At 38.3% G+C, this 23,241-nt stretch overlaps 1 protein-coding gene across 1 annotated transcript; it reads left to right on the forward strand.

The window, feature by feature from the left end:
- Positions 1 to 11,778: 11,778 nt before the first annotated feature.
- LOC306875726 (serine/threonine-protein kinase SIK2-like) lies at positions 11,779 to 22,003 on the forward strand. Its single transcript, XM_079426435.1, has 14 exons — positions 11,779 to 11,984; positions 12,409 to 12,593; positions 12,740 to 12,856; positions 15,212 to 15,275; positions 15,717 to 15,878; positions 16,158 to 16,282; positions 16,450 to 16,573; positions 16,665 to 16,885; positions 17,265 to 17,414; positions 17,508 to 17,618; positions 17,917 to 18,142; positions 18,225 to 18,479; positions 18,582 to 18,807; positions 19,062 to 22,003. The coding sequence occupies exons 2-14, from the start codon at positions 12,441 to 12,443 to the stop codon at positions 19,531 to 19,533; spliced, it is 2,406 nt and encodes an 801-aa protein (XP_079282561.1). The 5' UTR covers positions 11,779 to 11,984; positions 12,409 to 12,440; the 3' UTR covers positions 19,534 to 22,003.
- The last annotated feature ends 1,238 nt before the right edge of the window (positions 22,004 to 23,241 follow it).

Below are 23,241 nucleotides of genomic sequence, written 5' to 3' on the forward strand. Positions count from 1 at the left end.
CTTCAGATGAATCCATTTATGTAGGCTTCAAAAATAATAAAAACTGTGTTCATTTGTTAAGATAATCAGGATGAACAAAATATGTAAGAATCATAAACTTGTAATGGTGCTTTCTTTCAGCAATAATCCAAAAGGCAATGGAAAATACTATTGGGATACTGTCAAGGGAAACAAGGTGATTAATTTCTACAGAAATACGTCATCACTGCAGTGATCTAGATCATCACATCAGAGGGCCAGAATGGAGTGCTGTATAAAATTAAATCTGAGTAGTGCTTTATAAAAATAAAGTATAAAAAATACAACAGATGCTGAGTATGTGTGTGCGAGAAAGCAAAACAGTAGGCTTTTTGCTTTTGAGGTAGCAGAAGCTATCAGAAAACTGGACACCTGTGGCTCTGTCAGCGGCAGCTGTCTTCTTGTTTAACCTTGCTTGAAGGCTGGATTTTATCGGTGTGTGTGTGTGTGTGTGTGTGTGCGCCCGCTTTTGTGACAAATGAGGACATAAATTTGTATAATGACACAGGTATGACACATGTATTACAAGGTGAAGGTGACTTTTCAGGACATTGACTTTTCAAAACGCTTATAAATCATACAGAGTGAGTTTTGTTGGGGGAAAGCAGAAATGCACAGTTTCCTGTGAGGGCTAAGTTTAGGTGTAGGGCAATAGCACATACAGTTTGTACAGTATAAAAACCATTACGCCAATGGGATGTCCCCACTTTTCACAAAAACAAATGCGTGTGTGTGTGCGTGCATGATATGCTTCCCAGGTGGGAAAGAGAACTGAGCTTTAGATTTTTCATATTTTCTCTGTCACACACAGTATATGTGACACCTGCTATTAATATATACTGAAGTCATATACCATCTACCTCATTTCTCTGCCCTCACACGTCTTTGTGTTGACTCACTGGGCCTCTGAGAGACACCTCGTCTACTCTGACATATTTATCTTGCTGTTATTTAAAATCACCTCCTACACATTTAATCAAAACCCAGTGGCCTGCATATTAAATTCATTCATTTCATAGAAATCGCATCCTGTGAATGATCTCCTGCTCTGTCTCACATATACTCCCCCACACTCCCTCTGTCTGCCTCTCAGTCAGTCGTTCTGCACTGTTTACAATATTACTGTGTGTCTGTCTGTATTTGTCTGTCTAATAGACAGGTCCACACAAAATCTGTTCTCTATTATTATCGATAGATAGATAGATAGATAGATAGATAGATAGATAGATAGATAGATAGATAGCTATGGTTAATAACAACAGCAATAATAATAATGATAATATATTTATTTTTTCAACTTTAAGCTAATCAACTTTAAAAATAATGATTAATTTAAAAGGTTATTAATTATTAAATAAACAATTAGATCTGAAATAATATTATTGTTATTATTAGTGTAAGAAGAAGGCTATTAAAATAAGAAAAATAACAAAATATCATCACTATTTGATTATGTAGTTATTTTATTTTATAACAGTGTAAATTAATGTCTAATCAACGCTTAACTTCTTGTTTCAGTATGAACTATATCAATATGGGAAATAAAATGTTCATCAAGTGATTTCACTGGAATATATTTTATATAACATATGTCACATTTGCATGTTCATCTGAATTTCACAGCTTTGAACATGCTTTATAAAATTTAAAAAAAAAAGTTCTACACATTTTATTCACATTTTATGAAATATACAAATAGTAGTTGCATTACGAAACCAAATGTTTGACCTCTTTCTCTCTCCCTGTCGGCCTTGTCTGTGTTCCCTTCATTCTCTGCTCTGCTCTGCTCTGCTCTCTCTTTCTCTCTCTCTCTCTCTCTCTCTCTCTCTCGTCCTCTATAGTTCATGTTTCTAAATCCTTTTTAGCTTTTACCCTAATTTTCTCTTTTTTTCTCCATTACTCTCTGTATCACCCTGTCTGTCTGCCTCTCTCTTTTTTCCTTAGGGACAAAGGACTGTCTACCAGCAATGACGCACATAGGGCTTTTGTGCAGAGAGGCATTTGAGCAAACATATTCGTGTGTCTAAAACGGGAGGGGGAAGAGAGAGAGAGATGCATGAACTGTACGTGAACATGAGCCATGCATGTGAAGGCATGCCAGCTAATAAACACTAATTACAGCTGGCTGTGAGGTACATCTCATCTCACCTCAGCAGGTGTGAACGAGCTCCTTTCACTAATCTTCCAATAATGTTATGCATGTTATGATTCAAATATCACGGTACGGTGATTCAGAGGCTATTGAATAAGGTTTGAGAACCTACCAATGAACGTTTCTCTGCTCTTTTCATCAGAAGAGATGACATATCTCTGAATCACATGTGTCCTCCTCTGGATCTTGTGAGAGGCTGCTTAGAAGTGATGTAAAAACTGCCCTGTGATAATATCACATGCAATAGGGAGCTTTACACCATGTGAGCGTGCCTCATTATCATCCTTTACCGACATTGTCATATTTACAGGAAACTTTGTAAGCTGCTAAACAGTTGACAGAGCAGTTGAAAGAGTCTTTAATGTGTGTTGACTAAACGCAGAGGGAAGTTCTAAGAAATGACTGATGATTTGACATGTCCAGGATTTTCGTAGACTTGCCAGCAGTAGAGCTTCACAGCATCAGTCACTGGCAGTGTTGGGAAGCTACATTGAAACTTTAGCTTATCAAGCTGCACGATAATCATAAGTTTTAGCAGAGTTAAATACAGTCAAGATACTCTTTTGAGGAAATGTGTTAAATACTGCTGTTCAAATGTCTGGGATTGGTAAGATTTTAAAACCGTTTTTGAAAGAAGTCTCTTATGTTCACCAAGAAAGAGAAAAAGAAACAGTAAATGCAGTAATACTGTGAAATATTATCACAATTACAAAATAACTGTTTTCTATTTTAATATATTTTAAAATGTATTTTTTATTCCTGTGATGGCAAAGTTGAATTTAAATATTACGGATGAGGAAAAAAAGTGGTGGACTAAATTTTATATTGTTTTGTAAAATTATCTCAATAAACATAATACTACAGTTAAAAAAAAAAGTTGAGCAAACTTCAAAATTTATGACAAGCAGCTTCAGCAGATTTTTACGGAAGTTCTAAGCGGCCATGCATTATTATAATTTTTCTGTCTTGTTTTCTCGTGATCTCAACATAACGAAAGTTGTTTTGTCGTTATCATGACTTAATTTTCTCTGTGTATTCGGCATGAGAAAATACTATAGAAACAGCATCATCGCAGCTTCATGGATGATCGTATTCGCTTTTACTTTGATCAGGGACTCACTCAAACTGAAATAGCTCTGTGTCTGTCAGTCATTGACGACTTACACATAAGTGTTCGATACTTGAGAAGGAGGCTGTCGGGTCTGCAACTTTATCGTCGAACACAATATAGCGACCCTGATTTTCTCACGATCGCTACAATTACGTCGTGAGAAAACGGTTTTTACGACAAATCTTGTTTTGTCGAGATAACGACAAAACAACTTTCGTTATGTCGAGATCACGAGAAAATTAAGTCATGATAACGACTAAACAACTTTCGTTATGTCGAGATCACGAGAAAATTAAGTCATGATAACGACAAAACAACTTTCGTTGTGTCGAGATCACGAGAAAATTAAGTCGTGATAACGACAAAACAACTTTCGTTGTGTCGAGATCACGAGAAAATTAAGTCGTGATAACGACAAAACAACTTTCGTTGTGTCGAGATCACGAGAAAATTAAGTCGTGATAACGACAAAACAACTTTCGTTATGTCGAGATCACGAGAAAATTAAGTCGTGATAACGACAAAACAACTTTCGTTATGTCGAGATCACGAGAAAACAAGACAGAAAAATTATAATTATGCATAGCCGCTTAGAACTTCCGTAGATTTTTGAGTTTTCTCAAATTATTTTTGTAGGAGATTTTTGAGTTCTCTTTTGTTGTATAAATTTAAAACAACGAGTTGAGAAAACTCAAAAATCTGCTGAAGCTGGTTGCCTTAAACTTTAAGTTCTCTCAGCTTTTGATTTTTTTACAGCAATGTAAAAATTTTTTAAATAAACTCAACTCAACGTTTTTTTTTTTTTTTTTTTATATTGCCAACCAAAAAAATAAAAAAAAAAATAGCCCAAATAAATAAGAAAGGAAGAAAGCTGAATTTGAAAACAGTGTAATACTTCAGACTTCCCAAGGTTTCATGTTTGAGACAGAACATTTTAGGATGGCCTGTTCATTTATTATCTCAGTGTTGTCATCTGTAAAGCCACGATGTGACAAATGTGTCATGATCCACCTCTACTTGTTGGAAAGGCTGCACTAGCTCCAAAACAGCTGAAGCAAAGTCACGCTACTGAAAAATGAGCAGCATCACTACTTTTAACTAGTTACTCCCCAACACTGAGCACCAGCCCCATTCGGCCAACTCACTGTGTAATTTACTGACCCACCGCAAACGTGCATTTTGATGTCAGTCGTCTATAGAATGGCATCTACTTACTGCTGTACCAGAAATATTTACAACAACACAGCTGAACATGTTTGCTACGTTTTCCAGATCATCAAAACTATTGGTGATATTAGGGAAATTATAAAAAGGAAGTGCATAGCAGCATAGCTTGAGATATATACGTCAAGCCGGTATTGATTAATTGAGAAGGTGATCCATAAATATTTGGAGCTGCCTCTCATTTAGCTGATGGCTCAGATGATTGAGTTACAGGAAATGACCGTTTGTTTGCCTCACATACCCTGCAGATGCCAGCACTGATTTGCTTTATGAACCTTGAACTCTGACCCATTAGCCAAATAGGCATGCACTTCCTCTGTCTGTGTTTGTTTGTGTGCGTTATGTGTTTTCATTAACGGTGTGCGTTCAATTCCGAGGACAGAAGCTCCAAATAGTCAGTACTGTTGTGTGTAAAAAGACTTCTTTGAAAATGAATCTTTGACGTACAAACTCACGAGGTGGGGATGTAGCTGCCAAAATCAACAGATAGTGGGAAAAACAAATTCAATAATCAGTCAAAGAAGAAAAGCTTCTCTATTCTCTCTTTCCTGCCCTCTTTTCTCTCCTCATCATTCTCACAGTATTGGATCACAACAGCACAATAACAAGCAACTAGCCACACAAAGACACATTTTTGACTATCGCCATGAAGTCTGATCCAGTTTCCAGCTTTTTTTGGACTTGCTTGGACTGAAAGATCTGGCTAACCGTCATGAAAAGCAATCAGTTATAGATCATTTTGCTTCATAGCACCAGCAAATCACATTTAAACTGCCATTTTCAGCCGCCTCTTGCCATTTTTTGAGGGGAAAATGCATGATATGGTCAGTGAACGGACTGTGGGTGGTATTGAAGATGAGAATAACAAGAGACCAACAAGATTTAAACATGTTTAGTCTTAGCCAAGCAGGCTAGCAGATTGTGAGCACAGACTCAACTTGAAATGAAACATTTGGACATGTTCAATTTATAATTATGTGCAGTGGTTGCACGATCATGAAGATGATGATAACAGAGAAAGACAATGATATATAGTATTCTGACATCAATGTCTAATGTGAAGTAAGAAGAGTGTAATTCAGTGGGAGTCGTATTTCACTATGACTATGATTGGCAATGGTGGTTGCTGTGGTTGTATTTCCTAAAAAACACACACGCGCACATACAAAAAAATTGTGGCAAATTCCATCAAAACTCTGAAATCTTTTCTAACCAATTATGATACACCAATGCAAAATATGAAAGGATTTTTGATGCCACGTGCTTACAAAGGTTTGATATTTTTCCCCTCCTAACTTAGTTTCTAGAGTTTTGCTATGATAAGACTTTAAACAGTTCATGCCTTTAATAATAGCCCTGTAGATTAGCAGCTGACTTTGAGTGTAATTTATCATGCTGTGTTGATATATGACGTACAAGAGTGAGGAATTTGCAAACAATGGGGTGATACTGTAAAATGCTCCTTTCAGAATCACATGCAATGGCCTTAGTTTCGTAAACAATGCTATTTGAAAAACTTACTGAGCATGCCATGCATGTTTATTATGCAGGTATGAATAGAAAAGATAAGAGCCTTCATTCTTTAATGACACAAAAACTGAAGGTAAATAGGGTGTAACTGGATAATGACATGGCAACATGACTTAGACCGCATGCTAATTCTATGGCTTTGAGTAAACAATGATTGTTTTGTGTGCCAACTTCTCTGTTTTGATTGGGAAAGATGTTTGCTAAGCAGCATGGAGGGTCAAGAGTGGTTAATCATCATCGGAGTACTTACGGAGGACTTTTTGGACCATTAAAGTAAGTTATTAAGATTAGTGAAAGCACTACACAGTATTTGTGACAGCCTGTTTAATTCAGGCTTCTCTCTCTCTCTCTCTCCCATAAACACATGCATCCACACATCCTCTTGGGCTAAAACCTTGACTGTGACGTCACAATGAAATGACCAGTAGTACTATGAATCATTGCTCATGCCAATAGCCTTCCCAACTATTGAGACATCTGTGTATGTATTTGCATGTGTTATTGAGGGTTTTTTTTTTTCAGTGCACCTAGCCATTTAGTGTTTCTTCAAATGAATGAAAAATTTAAGATGTAGTACATTTATCTTCCTCATCTTTATGTGGCATGCATACTGTGATACCTGCAAAAATGTGCAAAAATAAAAAAAATTATATTTGTATTTTATGCATTTTTATTTATTGATCTGTCATCCAAAAAAAAACACACATTCCCATTGTCATGCATATTTAATGTACATAGCAGAAATAACCAAAAATGACTAAATGAAAAGAAATGACAGAAAATTCAGTCAAGTTGAATTATACATAATACATAACACATGGTGTTAAATCCATAAGCATCATTCTAATAAACATCTAATATTTCATCATTTTGCATGTTTATATATTTAACATTTTTGACTTTATTGTAATAATTTCTCATTCTAATGTTAGCAGTTGTCTTTAACAACTCACTTAATAAACTTAAATCACCTGATAGTCCAAGTTGAAGGTCCGTTTTTTTTTTTTTTACCTTAAAACTACCCATAATAATAAAGATTGTGCATAAATGGTACCAGAAAATGTGCATTGTTTTAGCATTGGTGGCACTAGGAGTTTATGCAAATAGCGTCATTTAGTACAGGAGTTTAATATGTGCAATGAACTTGTGTTTTAAACTAATAAAATATGTCGGAGAGCTCATTAGTGTGCTGTCCTTTTCAATGAATTGGAAGCAGTAATGTCTGATTTATAATTATGGGGCTGGCTTGAATGAGTCCTTACAGTAAAATGCAATCATTTAGGTTTTTGACTAATAGGTTGGTTGTCTGAGAGGTCATTAATATTGTCCTATTCCTCTATTCTTCTTATTCATGTCTGCATAGCTCAATAATGTATTTTAATGTATTTTAATTTTATATTCCTTTCATTTGGTGCAGAATATGTTACATGTCAGATCATAGAATTAAAATGGTCTGGAAACGGCATTTAATGCGAAAAGGGACAGTTTCTCTGAAAAAGTCTGATTTGAGAATTAATATTATAACTGTGCAATGACCTAAATGTCTTTTCGGATTAAATCACTCAAGGTTAAGAGTCTAGAGCAGAGCCCAGGTGGCATCATGTTACAGGTTGCATAACAAATAGGATCGTATCAAAGTCCGATTACATTCAAAGCAGAGAGATATGCAAACAGGTTGGGTTAAAGTCATCTGCAATGCAAACGGTGTGCTGCGGTAAGTGCAGGCCAGTGGAGTTTCACTGCTAGCGTGTGACCTTTAGGGCTGTGCAGTAATAATGCTTTAGGTACAGTCAGGTGAAAGTATATGACATTTGAGTCAGCTGGTTTCTTTGCATTGTGTTTGCATTCCTCCAGCTGAGCAAAGATTAACCAGCAGCGTGGGATGACCTGGTTTTTTTTTTACCTCTGTCTGTGGAGGAGGTATCGTGTTGAGTTGCCTCCCCCATCAGCTGATTCTACCTCATTTTCTTCCCCTTTTATTGTTCTTCTATCCTTTGGCATTTCTGCACTGCATAAAATTATTTTCTTGTTTGTCTTCTTTTCCAGTATTGAATTTTCAATGTTGATAAGCAAAATTACATAAAATATTAAGTGTTGTTTTCTGAAAATATTTCAAAATTTGATGTATAATGGACTAATTCACCCAAAACTTAAAATTTGCTAACAATTTACATCCATGATGTAGATGAGTTTGTTTCTACATTGGAACGGATTTGGAGAAATTTAGCATTACATCACTTGCTCACCAGTGAATTCTCTGCAGTGAATGGGTGCCGTCAGAATGAGAGTCCAAACAGCTGATAAAATCATCACAATGTTTCACATGTAAGCCACACAACACGGTCCACTAATTAACGTCTTTTGAAGTGAAAAGTTGCATGTTTTTAAGAAATCTTTTAATAAGGCATTTTAACCTTAAACCATTGCTTCTGGACACAATTTGAGTCCATAATCCATAATAATGCTTTCTCCAGTGAAAAAGTTCATCCAATGCTGTCCTCTCACATTAAAATCCACATATATGTTCACAACTCTTTTTGACTGTTTTCACTTGTAAATGGTGCTTGATTAATGCATAATTCTCTCCTGATTCGGATGAGACTTGGACAGAGAAGCAAGCATTTGGAGTTAAAAACAACATAATTATAATTTTTTTTTTTTTTTTTACAAACAGTCAGTTTGTGTATTGCTTAAATTTCTTATTATTGTGATGTTTTTATCAACTGTTTGGACTCTCATTCTGACGGCACCCATTCATTGCAGAGGATCCATTGGTGAGCAAGTAATGTAAAGCTAATGTGAATTTTCATGAATTTTTTTTCTTTGTTTCATGCTCTTAATTTTGATAAATATTTCAGAAAACAAGACTCAATGACATTTTGCTTTAAGAATGTTTGGATATTTGCACAGAAAAACGCATACATTTTTTGCAGTGGCAGTTATCCAGTCTCTTGTTTGTTTATTCTCAAAGTCTATTCCAGTTCCGCCATGACTCAGAAAACATTTTGACACCACTATAAGCACGGAGCGGAAAAGTTTGTGTGTTGTTGAATGTCTCACCACCAACACCAAGAAACTCCTCCAGAGACTTTCATCGTCTTTTGCGTGGGCAGCACCTCTGTTTCTGAAAGGTCGCATTTTAGGGAGACCCCTCATTAATGTCACGGTGTGAAGATACTATACTGGGGTTTATTTTCAGAGATATCATAACCAAACGGAGTCCCCAATCTTCACCACGTGTGAAGAAAGAAATTTAGGTGCTTTCCGCAACCCACCAGCCTCTAAATCGTGTACTCGCAGATAGTGACTAAGCCAGATATTGCACAAAAATATATGAGAAATAAATATAGATTCTTTTCAAAACACAGGAGATGACAAAATGTGACTCAAAAGAGACATCTTCTGCATAAGAGACAGTATTAGGGAAAAAGTCCACTTTCTTTTTTGATAAATTGCAAGCAGCAAGGTCTGATCTATAAATTATGAGCTGGATTGAATGAGCTCTTAATCTGAAGCATATTTTTTGTCTGGAAGATAATCTTCGTCATCAGTTTGACAGATGAATTGAGGTCACCGAAAGTAAAACATTACACCTGTTGATAATAAGGATAATGCCACGTTTCATTCCATGACAAACAAGTTTGTGTTTTACAATCCTGTTGTTCAAACTGTCATCTATGGTATGATGTATTGCTACCACCATATTAGCCTTGTGCGTCTGTTTCAGTGTTGACGCACCAATTACCAGCTGATCTTTATCTGTATCAGCCATTTCGAATGGCTTCATTCCTCTGAGGGGTTGCTTCAGGCATAAATATATGCACCGGTGTGTGTGTGCATGAATGAGACCGTGTCCACAGGGAGGGGTTTGCAAGCAAAAGCTTGTGCATGCACATATTTGCATGCAAATGAAAGATCTCTGAGAAATGCTAATGTTGATGCGGTATGTGCTCTCTGTGGACATTAAGCATTGTCATACAGATCAGCGTTGTGTATGCACAATGAATGATGCACCCCTCCCTCTCTTGTTGAGCTGCAGAGCAGATTACTCACAACCTTGACTTTCAGAAGGAGACTCAAATCTTGCAAAGAGCCCTGCAAGCAGTGTTTTCTAAGAACAGAAATATGCATTACAATCACTGGCAGTGTAGCTGTGCATATTTACATTTGCATATTTTCTTGCTAAATAATTGTAAATATACTGAGCTTTTTGAAAATTTCATTCCAAAAGCACTGGGACTGATATCATAAGTACGACTGTATACTTTATTTTATGGAATGGGTGTAGCTGAAAAAAGTCAAACCTGTTCATTAGAGGAGGTTGTCCACATACCAGTTGGTTGTGTTAAATACCTTATAAAGTATTAGTAATGACAAAATGCAATGTATGAAATAAAGAATGCATAGCCAACCCAGACCGCACAGAGATGCATTTCTATACATATTCACTAATACTTTAAAATAAGGTTTAATTTGTTAACATTTGTTAACTACAAACTAACAATGAATAATACATAGTTACATAAAAATCCATCTAATGCATTATTATAATCTAAAGTTGCATCTGTTATTAATGTTTAATGGATTCAAGCTAACATGAACTAACAATGAATGGTTGTTTTTTTTTTTATTAACGTGGTAACATTTTACAATAGTTTCATCTGCAAACATTAGTTAGTGCCCTAACTAACATGAACTAATTAATGAATAATATGTTATTTTAGTTATGTTCGAGTTAGTTCAAAGTGGATTAATGTTAACAGATACAAAAAAAAAATGCTTAAATAAAAGCTGATATTAACGAGAATTAAAAGTTGTATTCATTGTTAACTCGTGTTAACAAATTAAACCTGATTGTAAAGTGTTTATGCATGTACCAGTTTTGGTAATGCAAATATTTTTCATGTTGGACAGGTTTTGCATTAGAGTGACGGTCGCACGGTTACACTAATAAATCACTATGGATAAAAGTGTTTGCTAAATGACAGCTTGCTATTTACTTTCTTACTGAATTCCCATCAGAACATGATATTTAAGCTAGCCTATGTATTTACATATACATCCAATGATAAATTAATCAAAACTCCCTATTAAAATTGCTAAATAAAATAAACTACACTCTTATAAATAAAGGTTATTTATTGGCATCAGTGGTTCTATGGTTCTTTACACTCAAAAAAAGGTTAAATGTTCTTCAAAATGGTTCTTTAAGGAACTGTTAACAGAAAAGTTATTTTGGAAACCAAAAAATGGTCCTTCTAAGGCATCACTGCATAAACACCCTTTTGGAACCTTTGTTTTTAAGAGAGTAAAGGAATTCCAGAAATGCCGTATGGATGTAGATGTATGTATTCTCGGATGAATTCTCATTTGCGTGCGCGCAGCACAATCATAATTCATTCTTTGTATTCCTCAAATATAACACAAGCATGTCAAGCAAGCTGACAGCTCGCGGAGTGCGCATGCCTTCCAGCAGGTGGAGCAGAGCCTCCGAGCCTCCATCACACCAGCAGCTTGAGAGCGGCGACACTTCTCCGCCACTGGCGTCATCGTCCTCATCTCCAAGCAACCCCTCCATCAGCACTGGCGTCACCGCACGACGAGCCGCACGGTTGCTCGGCAACTTCTGCCTTGTGCGTTCTCGCCAGCTCTGGGCTCTGACGCGAGTGTGACGTTAATGAGGCGGGTATCAGAGGAGGAGAGGCGGAGTCCTTCATCACAGCACGAGCCTGTAGCTCTCGCCTCGCGCCGGCAGAGCTGCTCAAGAGCGGAGCCTCATCTTGTACATAGTAGCGCGCTCCGTCAAAGTGTGTATCGCTGTACACAGAAAGACGGAGTAAAAACAAAAATAAGTTTTCCCTCAAGATTGCATAAGGAATGACTTATAAATGCAGATTTAAAAAATCATTTGTACTGTGGAAGGAGGTGGAATTTATTCGTGCGTTAAAGGTAAGAGTACCTTCGCTTTTGATATTTCCCAAGACAAAACAGATAAACACTTTGTCATTATATAGCCTACTTAGAATTTTTTTATTTTTTGACATTTCAAGGACATTTATGGATGTTGCGCGCAGGTTTTACCTGTTAGCTCATTGTGCGTTTAGTCTGAAGTTTCTGGCTGCAATTTGAATGACTTTTACAATGACATTAACTTGCTTTTAAGTGACTTCAAATGTGTTACATGGCTGTACATCTTAAAACAAAATGTTATATTTATTCAATGATCTAGCCTGTAAAGTAATCATATAGCTACTGTTTTGTGAATGTTGTGATGGGATCGCATGTGTTGTTAATAACGAATAGTAAGAATAATGATTGTAAATTTCAGTAGTATTCGTGCGCATTTATAACGTACAATTTCTGGTTTATGCAGATAAATTAAAGTTATCGCTGCGCCTCGGCATCATGGTTATAATGACGGGCAGCAGCGCGGGCTCTCAGTCAAGTTGTGCCCAGGCCAGGCCTCTGCAGGTCGGCTTCTATGAGATCATCAGAACCCTCGGCAAGGGAAACTTCGCTGTGGTCAAACTGGCCAGACACAAAGTCACGAAAACACAGGTAAGCCTCCTGCAGGATATTTTTGAAAAAAAAAAAAAAATTCTGTCTTTTGATATTTCCCTACAAATTGTAAAATAATAATAATAATAATGTACAATATATTCAGCTGCATTTCTAAATGTGCATTTTGTTGTATTTTCATGCAGGTTGCAATTAAAATAATTGATAAAACAAGACTAAACTCGGCCAACTTGGAAAAAATCTACAGGGAGGTTCAGATTATGAAGCTGCTCAATCACCCTCACATCATAAAGCTCTATCAGGTAAGTTATAGGAGTTGTAAAGTTAATAATGATGCTGCAATTACAAAGGCTTCCCTGTTGAAATCCCTGGATTAATGTCAGCTAAGGGAGAGTTGTGTATTTTAGCATGATCAGTGACATGGAGAGAGTGTGGTTTAATGGTGAGTGAATATCTAAGTGTTGATCAGGCAAATGGTGAGCTGCTCTTCTCTGGAAGTACATCTGGATAGTGTGCAGTGTATAAATAGAGTGAAGTTACTTTCTTCCTTTCATTCAGCTCGTGCATAGCAACTGTCCACTGCGTTACACTGTTAAATATGTTTCGTCAGGTTGCTGATTTTATTGAATTAAATATATATAATAGTTTACACCAAATAAAGTAATTATAGAAGTAGAAAAAGATTCTGAAGGTAACAACTGCACGTTTTTTCTTAAGAATGGAACTTTATATTTGCAATTTGGATGTTTTGAAGTGATTTTGTTGGCTTTTTAATCACATTGTTTTTTAAATGAGACTAATCTGTGTCCAAAATGTTTGTTTTTGTCTGGGAATGAGAGGCACAGAAAATCAGAGAGTGTGTTGGACATAGGGATACAGGGTCTAAATCTCTGACTTAATTAGCGCTGGTGGAAATCAAATGCAATGTGTGTGCAGAGTCACGTGAAGCTAGCCAGAGGAAAAATCTCTAAGAAGTACAATCTGAGTTGATCCCTGGGCTTGTTTGGTCACCGTAGTTTGGCTCGCACATTCATGCAAACAGTGGCTGGCTAATACATTAAATATGTCAGCTCATTCTTTCTCTCATAGCCTGTATAATTTAAATTTGTTTTGTTCAGAGATTAGCATTTTGCAGATTATACTGAGAACTGAGGTTGCAAGAAACTAAAATCCTTGGGAATAACATCACACCTCACTTCTTTGGATCTGACCTCTCACATTTGTAAGAGACGTGAGTTTTTGGGAAATGAGCAGCAGCGTTGTAGTTATGATATGAGCTGGATGTTGCCATTTCTTCAGCATACTCTTTCATATTAATTCATTAAAACATATCCGAATGTCATCCAACATATAAGCTGATGACTGCAGCATCAGTAAGAATCCTTCACGAAAGTGTCTTGGATTTTTTTAGCTTTCAGTTTGATCCCGGTTTAGTGTCAGATAACCTCAAACGTACCTCTACTTTCACAACCAAAGCCCTGTTTATTTAAAGCAAAAAGCCTTTGAGATGAAAAATGTAGATCTAGTTACCTATGACCTCTTGTGATAAACTGTTTCTGTTCTCATGCTGCATGTACAAACAGTCCCTTTATTGCCTTTAGCTTCTCATTCACTTCATATACACTGTATTCAGAACTATCAATAGTTTACTTCACTCATCTCCCTCTGCGTTCATGACGAAGGGAGTCGTCTCTGTGGGCTGAACAGGATGGGGTTTCTAAGGAAGCTATGACATCATTGGCACCTCTGGGTTGACACTAAAGGCTGAAGTCTTTGGATGCCGGATTTATCTAGAGATAAAGACCCTTTTTCTGCTGTTGTAGGCCTACGTGGGTCATGACACGTTATGTTAGGCATTGACCTGAATTATCTCGAGTCTGAGTGCTTATATGGACAATTACACAGCTTTTCTTAGCAAGAGAAAAAGAGGACAGCATAGAACCTGTTTTGCAACATGCAGCGTTTAGTATTTCTCCCTCAGGCCTCTGCCGGGAACTTGCGGGACATTCCCATAAAGGGCGAGAACGTCATACACCCTCTCTTTTATAATTTCTTACGCTATTGATTGTTGAACTACATTTTCCTTTGTGTCACTGCATGCCTTTGTGCCACTGCATGCCTTTGTGCTCAAACTAGGTCTTATGTGTGAACGTATATTATGGTTCAAAAGAAACTGGTTGGTGAAGATAAAGTTTCAGCTGTCATTAGCTGCTTCAGTGGTACTGATGGATCAGACAGCAGGCATCTGAGAGAGACATGGGTACACTCTTATGCAATGGTGCATATCATTACAAGCTAACCTGCCATGTATGAACAACAAAAACTATGATAGAAGTTGACAGAAAAAAGGAAATTTGGTTTGAAAGAGAAGTACAGATCAGACAGTTGGCTTGTTGATGCATAAAATGTACATTCACTGTGTACATGTCTGAGATTTAATTTACAATTTAAATGAACGTGTAATAAAAAGTAGATTTTGTAGATTTTTTTTAATGTGTATATTACTGCATTATTAAACCATTTTAAATGGTTCTGTTTTTTTTATAAATTGACTTCCAATATTCAATGCATTTAAAGAAATAGCAAAATGTGATAATTGGATAATGTGATTATTTTATTTTATTTTTTTAATTATATGATGTTTTTTGTCTTTACAGGTCATGGAGACCAAAGACATGCTGTACATTGTGACAGAGTATGCAAAAAATGGAGAAATGTTTGGTAAGTGGAAACACTTTTGTAAATGAATGACTAATTAATCTGTGAAAAGACTCACGGGCGTCTATTGTTTTTGACGTCTGTGGCTCTCCCAAAACCTATAGTCCAGTTGTTGTGGATACTGAGGTCTGACGGGGAGAGAATTATTAAGATCAGCACTGCCGTCAGAGCAGTGAGTCAGTGAGTGAGCACAAAGCGAGACAGGTGTTGGATTTTTAAGCTTTATGTAACTATGTAAAAGGGATAAGCTGCTCTACCTCTGCTTGTCCTCACCACCTAGGGATTTAAACTATATAACATATCTGTCTCTTCACCTGTCATATACTCAGCCTTTAAAAAAAACAATGGCTGTCTCCCCAGATAAACCATAGGCTTGGTTCTGTCTTTATATGGTGTTTTAAAGGCGATGTCTCCTCCCTTTCTAAGCCGTCCTCTTTTTTACAGACTATCTGACGTCCAACGGCAGAATGAGTGAAAATGAGGCTCGTAAGAAGTTTTGGCAGATTCTAACGGCGGTGGACTACTGCCACCGGCACCACATTGTCCACAGAGACCTCAAAACTGAAAACCTGCTGCTAGATGCCAACATGAATATCAAACTGGCAGGTGAGCAAAGAAAATAAGCTTTTAAGGGTTCACTAATTGATGTGCACTGCTCATAAACACTTCCCATAGCCAGACTATGAGTGTCCTAAAAAGAAAGTAATTACAGAATTCAAAGTTAGGATCAGTAATAAAATTAAGTAATCAGACTAGCCTGATTCTCACAAGTCATTCATTATAGGGCTTTATGTAAGGATTGTATACCATTTGCATGCAGTTTTATGAGTAATAAGTGCTTTCATCAACAAAGAACTAAATTCTCCTCTATTTTTTTTACTTCAGACTTTGGATTTGGAAACTTCTATAATGGTGGGGAGCCTCTTTCCACGTGGTGTGGAAGCCCACCATACGCTGCCCCCGAAGTCTTTGAGGGGAAGGAATATGAGGGGCCACAGTTAGACATATGGGTATGTTTATCATTATGATTCTCACCTGATGTCTTACACAGTTGCTGAAAATGAAATTATAATTATAAAATGATCATTATGAAATAATAAAAGCACTGCTTAGAAAGCAAAACTCTGCAAGCACTGGGACAAATCTAATACATGCTACAAATATGTCTCTTTCACAGAGTCTAGGAGTGGTTCTGTATGTGTTGGTGTGCGGGTCCCTGCCCTTTGATGGGGACAGTCTTCCAGTTCTGAGACAGAGAGTGACCGAGGGTCGCTTCAGAATACCATTCTTCATGTCACAAGGTACATCTCTTCGCTCCCTCTTTTCACGTATAATTCTGCATCATCGTATGAAAACCATTTTTGACCGAGATCTCCTTGTCTCCTTGTCCAGACTGTGAAAATCTGATTCGTAAGATGCTGGTTGTCGACCCGGCCAAGCGGATCAGTTTGGCACAGATCAAGCAGCACCGCTGGATGCTTGCAGATCCCAGCGCGCCCCACCAGACCCTTTCCCTGTCCCTCACTGACTACAACTCCAACCTGGGAGACTACAGTGAACCCGTCTTGGGTATCATGCAGACCCTCGGCATTGACAGACAGAGGACTGTGGAGGTGAGAAAAGGGACGGATACAGTGGAGACGTGTGTCTCTGTATATGTTACAAACAGTAGGGGGTTAGTTATTTACAGCAGAGAAGGGCATGTTTACCAGAGCAAGGGTTAATGTTGTTCGAAGGGCATAAATTGTCGATTTGTGATCTCAGAATAAAAACAACACCCTACCCGTCTTTGTGTCCTTCTTTTGGCACAGAAAGGATAAACACAGTAACATCTGATTTGAAATCTGCCATGCTGTGTTGCTTTTAGCTCTCTGTAATATCCCTTAAGAAGTTAATTCTTGACACAGGCTGCCTGCGTTTCATTACACCTGTTAAAAGTGATGCTCAGTATAGTCACTGTGTCTAAAACATTTTTTTGATTGCTTTCAACAGTCTCTCCAGAACAGTAGCTACAACCACTTCTCAGCAATCTATTACCTGCTGCTAGAAAGAGTGAAGGAGCACCGAAACCAACAGCTGAGCCGCCAATGCAGGGCCTGGAATCAGAGGTCAAGGACGGCGTCCGATTCCTCCACCCCAGAGGTAAGTGTCAAAGCAAGGCCAAGACAGAGTCCTGTTTGAGATTAAATCTCCCAGTGCTAACTCAGCTCTTTCTCTGTCCATCTTACTTTCAAGGTGATCGTGGAGTCGTCTGACAGCTTCAGAACCTCAGCCTTCCCTGTCGGCACCAAGGTGAATACTCCTGTCCATTCAGAGATGGAATGTGAACAAGGAGGCCTGTTTCAGGTCAGTACTTCCCTTGATCTTGACGTAATCCCTCTCTAGACTAAGGGTGGGGAACTTTAGGTCCACTTTCCTGCAGAGATTAGCTCCAACCCTGATTAAACATATCTGAAAATCTGCAGGACAGTGGACCTCAAGGACCAGAGTTGCCCACTCCTGCTCTAGACCCTTCTCTTCCTAGTCACTCAGTAAATAGACTCCCTGTCCTGTTTCATATTGCAGATATGCAGTGCACCCCCAATACCCCTCCTCCATTAGAGACAGGCAGTGGCTAATGTGAATGCCTCCCTCCCTTCCTCAGCGTGTGGTGTGCCCAGTAGAGGCCAGCCTGAACGGGCTCCTGTGGAACCGATCCATCTCCCCCAACAGCCTGCTGGAGACCACCATAAGTGAGGAGGTGCGACCTCATGACCTGTACGAGGAAGAGGGGATGCTGCAGGTCCAGCTGTCCCATTTGCCCAGCACCACCTCCCGAAGGCACACGCTTGCAGAGGTTTCCGCTCGATTCCACCAGTGCAATCCACCTTGTAAGTGAAATGTTAATATTAGGGTAAAATGAAGGACTTAATGCAAGGATCTGGTTGTTAATTACACGCCATCCTCTCTCAGGTATTGTGGTTAGCCCCTCGGACGGTGCTTCTTCTGACAGCTGTCTGAAGTCCTCCTCGAACACCAACCCGGCTCTCTCCACGGCTGTAGGGGATCTTTCATCAATGCTTGCCTCTAATATTGGCCCGGAGGCATCAGACCCTGCTGGGATGCCCCTTGCTCTTTCCTCCAACCTCCTCTTGCAGAACCAAGGCAGTATGCTTGCAGCAAGCTTCCAAGAGGGCCGTAGGGCTTCAGACACCTCCCTAACACAGGGTGAGTTTCATTAAATTAAAAATGCATGTTTAAGCACATGTGCCAGCTTTATAGAATCACATGGCTAAGTAGTTTCTAACTGGTCTATGATTATTTCTGTAGGGCTGAAGGCGTTCAGACAGCAGCTGAGGAAGAACACTCGTGCAAAAGGTCTGCTGGGGTTGAACAAGATCAAAGGTCTGGCACGACAGGTGTGCCCTCCAACCTCATGCTCCAGAGGCAGCCGGGGGTCTCTTGGCCCAACTATGTGCTCTCCCTCAAGCCTCCAGAGCTCCAGCGGCCCCCGCGAGCGTCGCAGCATGCTGGAGGAAGTTCTGCACCAGCAAAGGTGAGAAGAAATCCATAGATATCCCAGATTGCTGAAAACTGGAAACATCAGTATTTCCCAAGCCTGTTCCTGGTGCCACCCCAGTACTCCACAATTTTGAACTCTTCCTAATCAATCACACCTTAATCAGCGCATTAGTAGAGACTCCAAAATAAAGGAGACATTCAAAATATGTACTGTTGAGGTGCCTCCAGAAAGGGGGTTGGTACATTGCTTGCATACACCTAAAACTCTGTTGTTCTTTCGTTATACAGGATGCTGCAGATCCAGCACCAGCCCCAAGTGCAGTCTCAGCAGCCCGTGCTCTTCCTCTCGCAGTCCCACCCCTCATCTCCTCCCTCCAACAATCTCTTCGCCCCCGCTGCCCTCTTTTCCAACCCCCCGACTCAACCTATCCTCCCTCAGTGCCAGCAGACCCCCATTGCCTTCCAGCACAACCTGTGGCAGCAGCAGCAGTCTCTTGACTCCTCTTCCTCGTCCTTGTCCCCCGTGGCATCTGCTGCCCATCTTCTGGAGGCTCGTCTGCACATCAGCCAGCGGCCACATCTCCACCCTCAGTCCCCACAGCACCTGCAGCTCCAGCCCTCCATCCCGTCCCAAGGCCCTTTCTCCCTCCTGCCCCAGCAGGGCAGTTGGACCCTGAGCACCAGAATCGAACCTGATGTCCAGGAGCTGGTCTGTGCTGGTCAAAAGCAGCAACTCAGCAGTTGTGTCATGGTCAAGTAAAGAAGGCTTTGAAGACTTTGAAGAAGGTCTTAGAGTGATGCAGACTGCTTCCACCACTCTTACTCCAGAGTGCGCCAATGGTGTTGAGCGTCAGAACTTGAAAGCATCTCATTGTGATGATGCTCAATATATTTCTAATGCAAAGGAGAGACTCTCTCTGGACACACAATTCCACGACTGTCTACATGTGTTGGAATGACCAGAGAAAATAAGAAGAAGCAATAACCAAACTCTTCATTGAGCCTATGACCCTTGCCAGGTGCTCCTGTCCACACAGCAATAAAGGACGGGTCGCTGAACAAGGAACTGAATAGTGTGAGTTTTCATCCATTTGCAAGTGGGTCCACTCATACGTAGAACTGGCCTCTACAATCACGAATGATTATGTCAGAGACGCTTGCTTATCCTCTATACAAGTATGAAAATAAGACTGATGTCTTCCTTATAGATTTTTCCAGTGATTTCCTTTCAGATCTTGAGCTTTTTATTTTTTTGTTTTACATCTCCAGAGAAGACCAAAGTTGATTTCCCTCTTTGATTTCTTTCCTAGACAAAAGGAAATGCAGTATCTGACTTATCATACTTCCAAAACTAAGAATAAAATACTGTCATTTCACCTGTGATGTGAAAACGTGCGCAAACTAGCCACACTATGCCTCCAATGATGTGTGTGCAATGAAGAAGCGCATTAGCATGAGGGGAACGTCAAGACAAATGAGAGTAAGCTAGATATAAGCACAAGAGGTACTGCATAGTGTTTATTAGACCAGGTCTATGGGTTTCGCTGTCTGTGACAATGACTTTAATGCTGCTTCAAGTTTAGTCACATGTATACAAAGACACTAGACAATTATGATCATACAAATGTGCACCTACCAATGACTTACTGAAATTAGGAGACATTTTCCAGCAAAGCTGTTCAGTTTTGGTCCATCAAGACTCCTCTTCCATCAGTTCACTACCTCCTCCATAACTGATCTTTCACCTCAAAAGGCTGTATCTCAACAAACACTGTATGAGAATAAGTTAGGCCCATTGCAATGTCTTGAACACAGGACCCTCATTAATGGTGTAAATTAGCTTTTGTTTATCTCTTTTTTAAACAGTGAACAAAGAATATGAGTATAGTGCAATATTTCACATTGAAATGTAGAACCAGGAGAGGAAGCTGTTGTAGGAAAGCAAAAGGTACTTCATGCCTGATTATGCTATTTTATTCTTTCTTTTATAGAGCATGTGTTTTTTTTCTGTTTGTAATAATTGTATGTACGAGATGATTTTAATCATGTATTCTGCATGACCATAGGAAATAAGAGTCTGGCCATTTTGTACAGTTTGTTGACACAGGTGGCCTTTGCATCCAGGCTGGCTTTGTAGAACGGCAGAACTAGAAAAATTACAGGAAAAGCCAAAGAGAGAGCACAGGGAAGATCAAGAGAAACATACATTTTTCTATAGATGTCACGGCGGTGAAAGGCTCTCCTTTTATTAAAATGTAGCACGTTTAAATTTCCTAAAAGCAGTCGTACTGCTCAGATGTACAAAGTAGCTGCTTCCTCTAGTTAACAAGTATTTGATAAGCAATCATTTTATGTTCTCCCTCGTATATTTTTTCTTGATTAAAATGCACACACAGATGCAGACACGCATAGCTGAAGATGTCTTGTAGCAATAGTTGAATTTCATTTTATTTATTTTTTTTATCTTTAGCTTAAAATCTAGGTGCTAGAATTAGATTTCAGAAGTGTTTCTGGGTTTGTGTGCAATTTATATGAAATAATGTGTTACCATTGTTGAAGCTCCATTTGCTTGAAACACTGTTTTTATAGCTGTAAATGATCCTGTTGCAAGTCTGTCTTTTGTGAATTCGACATATTTGTGCAATGGTTTTTAGTAGATTAGAAAAAACTCTGTACTGTGTTTCCAGATTGGGTCATAAAACGACAGTGTTTGAAACCAGTGCAGGTAAAGATGTGTTGAAGGTAAAGCTGTTCAAGGTGATGTAAGAAACAGTGTTAACACCCCTTTCCTTTTTCACCCACCACCAAACTTGTGCCTTTGTCTGAACAAATCCAGTGGTGGTATTTTTTTATTTAATTTTTATGTTTGATTTTAGGATGTCAGAGAGCTGCAGAGTTGTGTATCTTATGCTTTTTGTTAGCTCAAACACCCCATTTTATACTTTCATTTTTTTTTTTTTGCTGTTTGACTATTATGCACTTTATGATGACAATTGCTTTTGAAAATAGTGTTTGTTTCCGTATAGACGAGTCTGTAGTTACTTTTGAAACACTTTTTTTTGATGCTGAACTGTTCTGATTTTTTTTTTTTTTTTAAGTTTTGGTTATATTTCCCTGATATGCTTGCTTGCTGTATGTATGATTGTACATGGCTGTGTGAAAGTATATGAGAGATGAAGTTTTATTTATGTGGCTATTTATTTGAATAAAAAAATCAACTCTTGAAATTTATTTCTGGGCTTAGATGTGTTTTTCCCCTTATGTTTGGGGGGTTTCCACTTGTTTTAATTTTGCTTTGCTATTAAAGTTATCAATTTAAAACATCATATAGTTACTTAAAAGTATCAGTATTATTGAATAATGGATATTAATCATGTTTCCTCAAAACAAAATTCCTATTTTTGTCTTTGAAAACATTATTATTATTATTACATCTTATTTTATATAAGATTATCAGGATTATCTAAATGCATGATTCTTCAACTACAAATTTACATGTACAAAATGCTATATTCATATACCTAAATCCTGCAATGCAAAACAAAAAATATTAATATAAATATATTTATTTAGTCAAATATCTAAAATGACCAAAATAACTAACAATTTTTAAAACTTTTTTTTTTTCATTTTCCTTTTTTGTCTTGTTTTATGCATTGATCTAAGAAATTATTAAACTCTTTTCTTGTGGTGTATAATACAGTAATTCAATATAGGTCTATTTGAGTATTTATTTTATTTTAATGGAATTATTATTAGCATTTTTTTGCAACAATACATTTATTCTAAAAAGGTACAGGAATATTCTTGTGGCATAAGAAATATACAGTACTTAATTCAAGATATATTCTCTGAAAACTCATTTATTTTTCTCATGCACTTTTGCCTTTCAAGTACTTAAGTATTTATGTGGTATATAAAGTTTTTTTTTTTTTTTTTTTTTGCAGTGATACAACAACATGTTTAAATAACATGACATTTATTTCCAGACTGTACAAAACTCAGAAACCTGAGCAACCACTAGAAACATAACAATTAGCATGAAACACAACTGTCCGTAATATATATCTAATGTGACAGTTTCTGCGGAAGGGATCACAGGCACAGTGGAGGACAGAGCACATGTAAACACATTCCAGCATGTGTGTGCTCATCGCTCCAGCTGAAAGCTAGGGGGTGGCTCTGTGTCCAGAGAGCTTGCATTGATCTGTGCTGGGAATTCCATGCTCATACATTCAGCCCCAAAGCCAGCGGTCCATGCCAATCATTCTGACTGTACGCCCTGCTCCAACTCATAAGCTCAAACGCCTGCTCACAGCGTGTCAAAACCTCTGACACACAGACTCTGATTGATGAAGCTCCCTTAAATACCTTTGTGTGTATATCCAGATCTCTCTGAAATCATAGCTGATGAGGGCCTGCAGAAAAACATCAGTTACCAGGAACAGGCGTCAGTTTTCTACTTTTC

Source organism: Barbus barbus, assembly GCF_936440315.1.
Source record: "Barbus barbus genome assembly, chromosome: 10".
NCBI lineage: Eukaryota > Metazoa > Chordata > Actinopteri > Cypriniformes > Cyprinidae > Barbus > Barbus barbus.

Coding starts and splice junctions, on each gene's coding strand:
- LOC306875726 (XM_079426435.1), top strand. CDS start 12,441: ATGGTTATAATGACGGGCAGCAGCGCGGGCTCTCAGTCAAGTTGTGCC. Junction 16,886..17,264: donor ACAGACAGAGGACTGTGGAG/GTGAGAAAAGGG, acceptor TGCTTTCAACAG/TCTCTCCAGAACAGTAGCTA. Junction 17,619..17,916: donor AACAAGGAGGCCTGTTTCAG/GTCAGTACTTCC, acceptor TCCCTTCCTCAG/CGTGTGGTGTGCCCAGTAGA.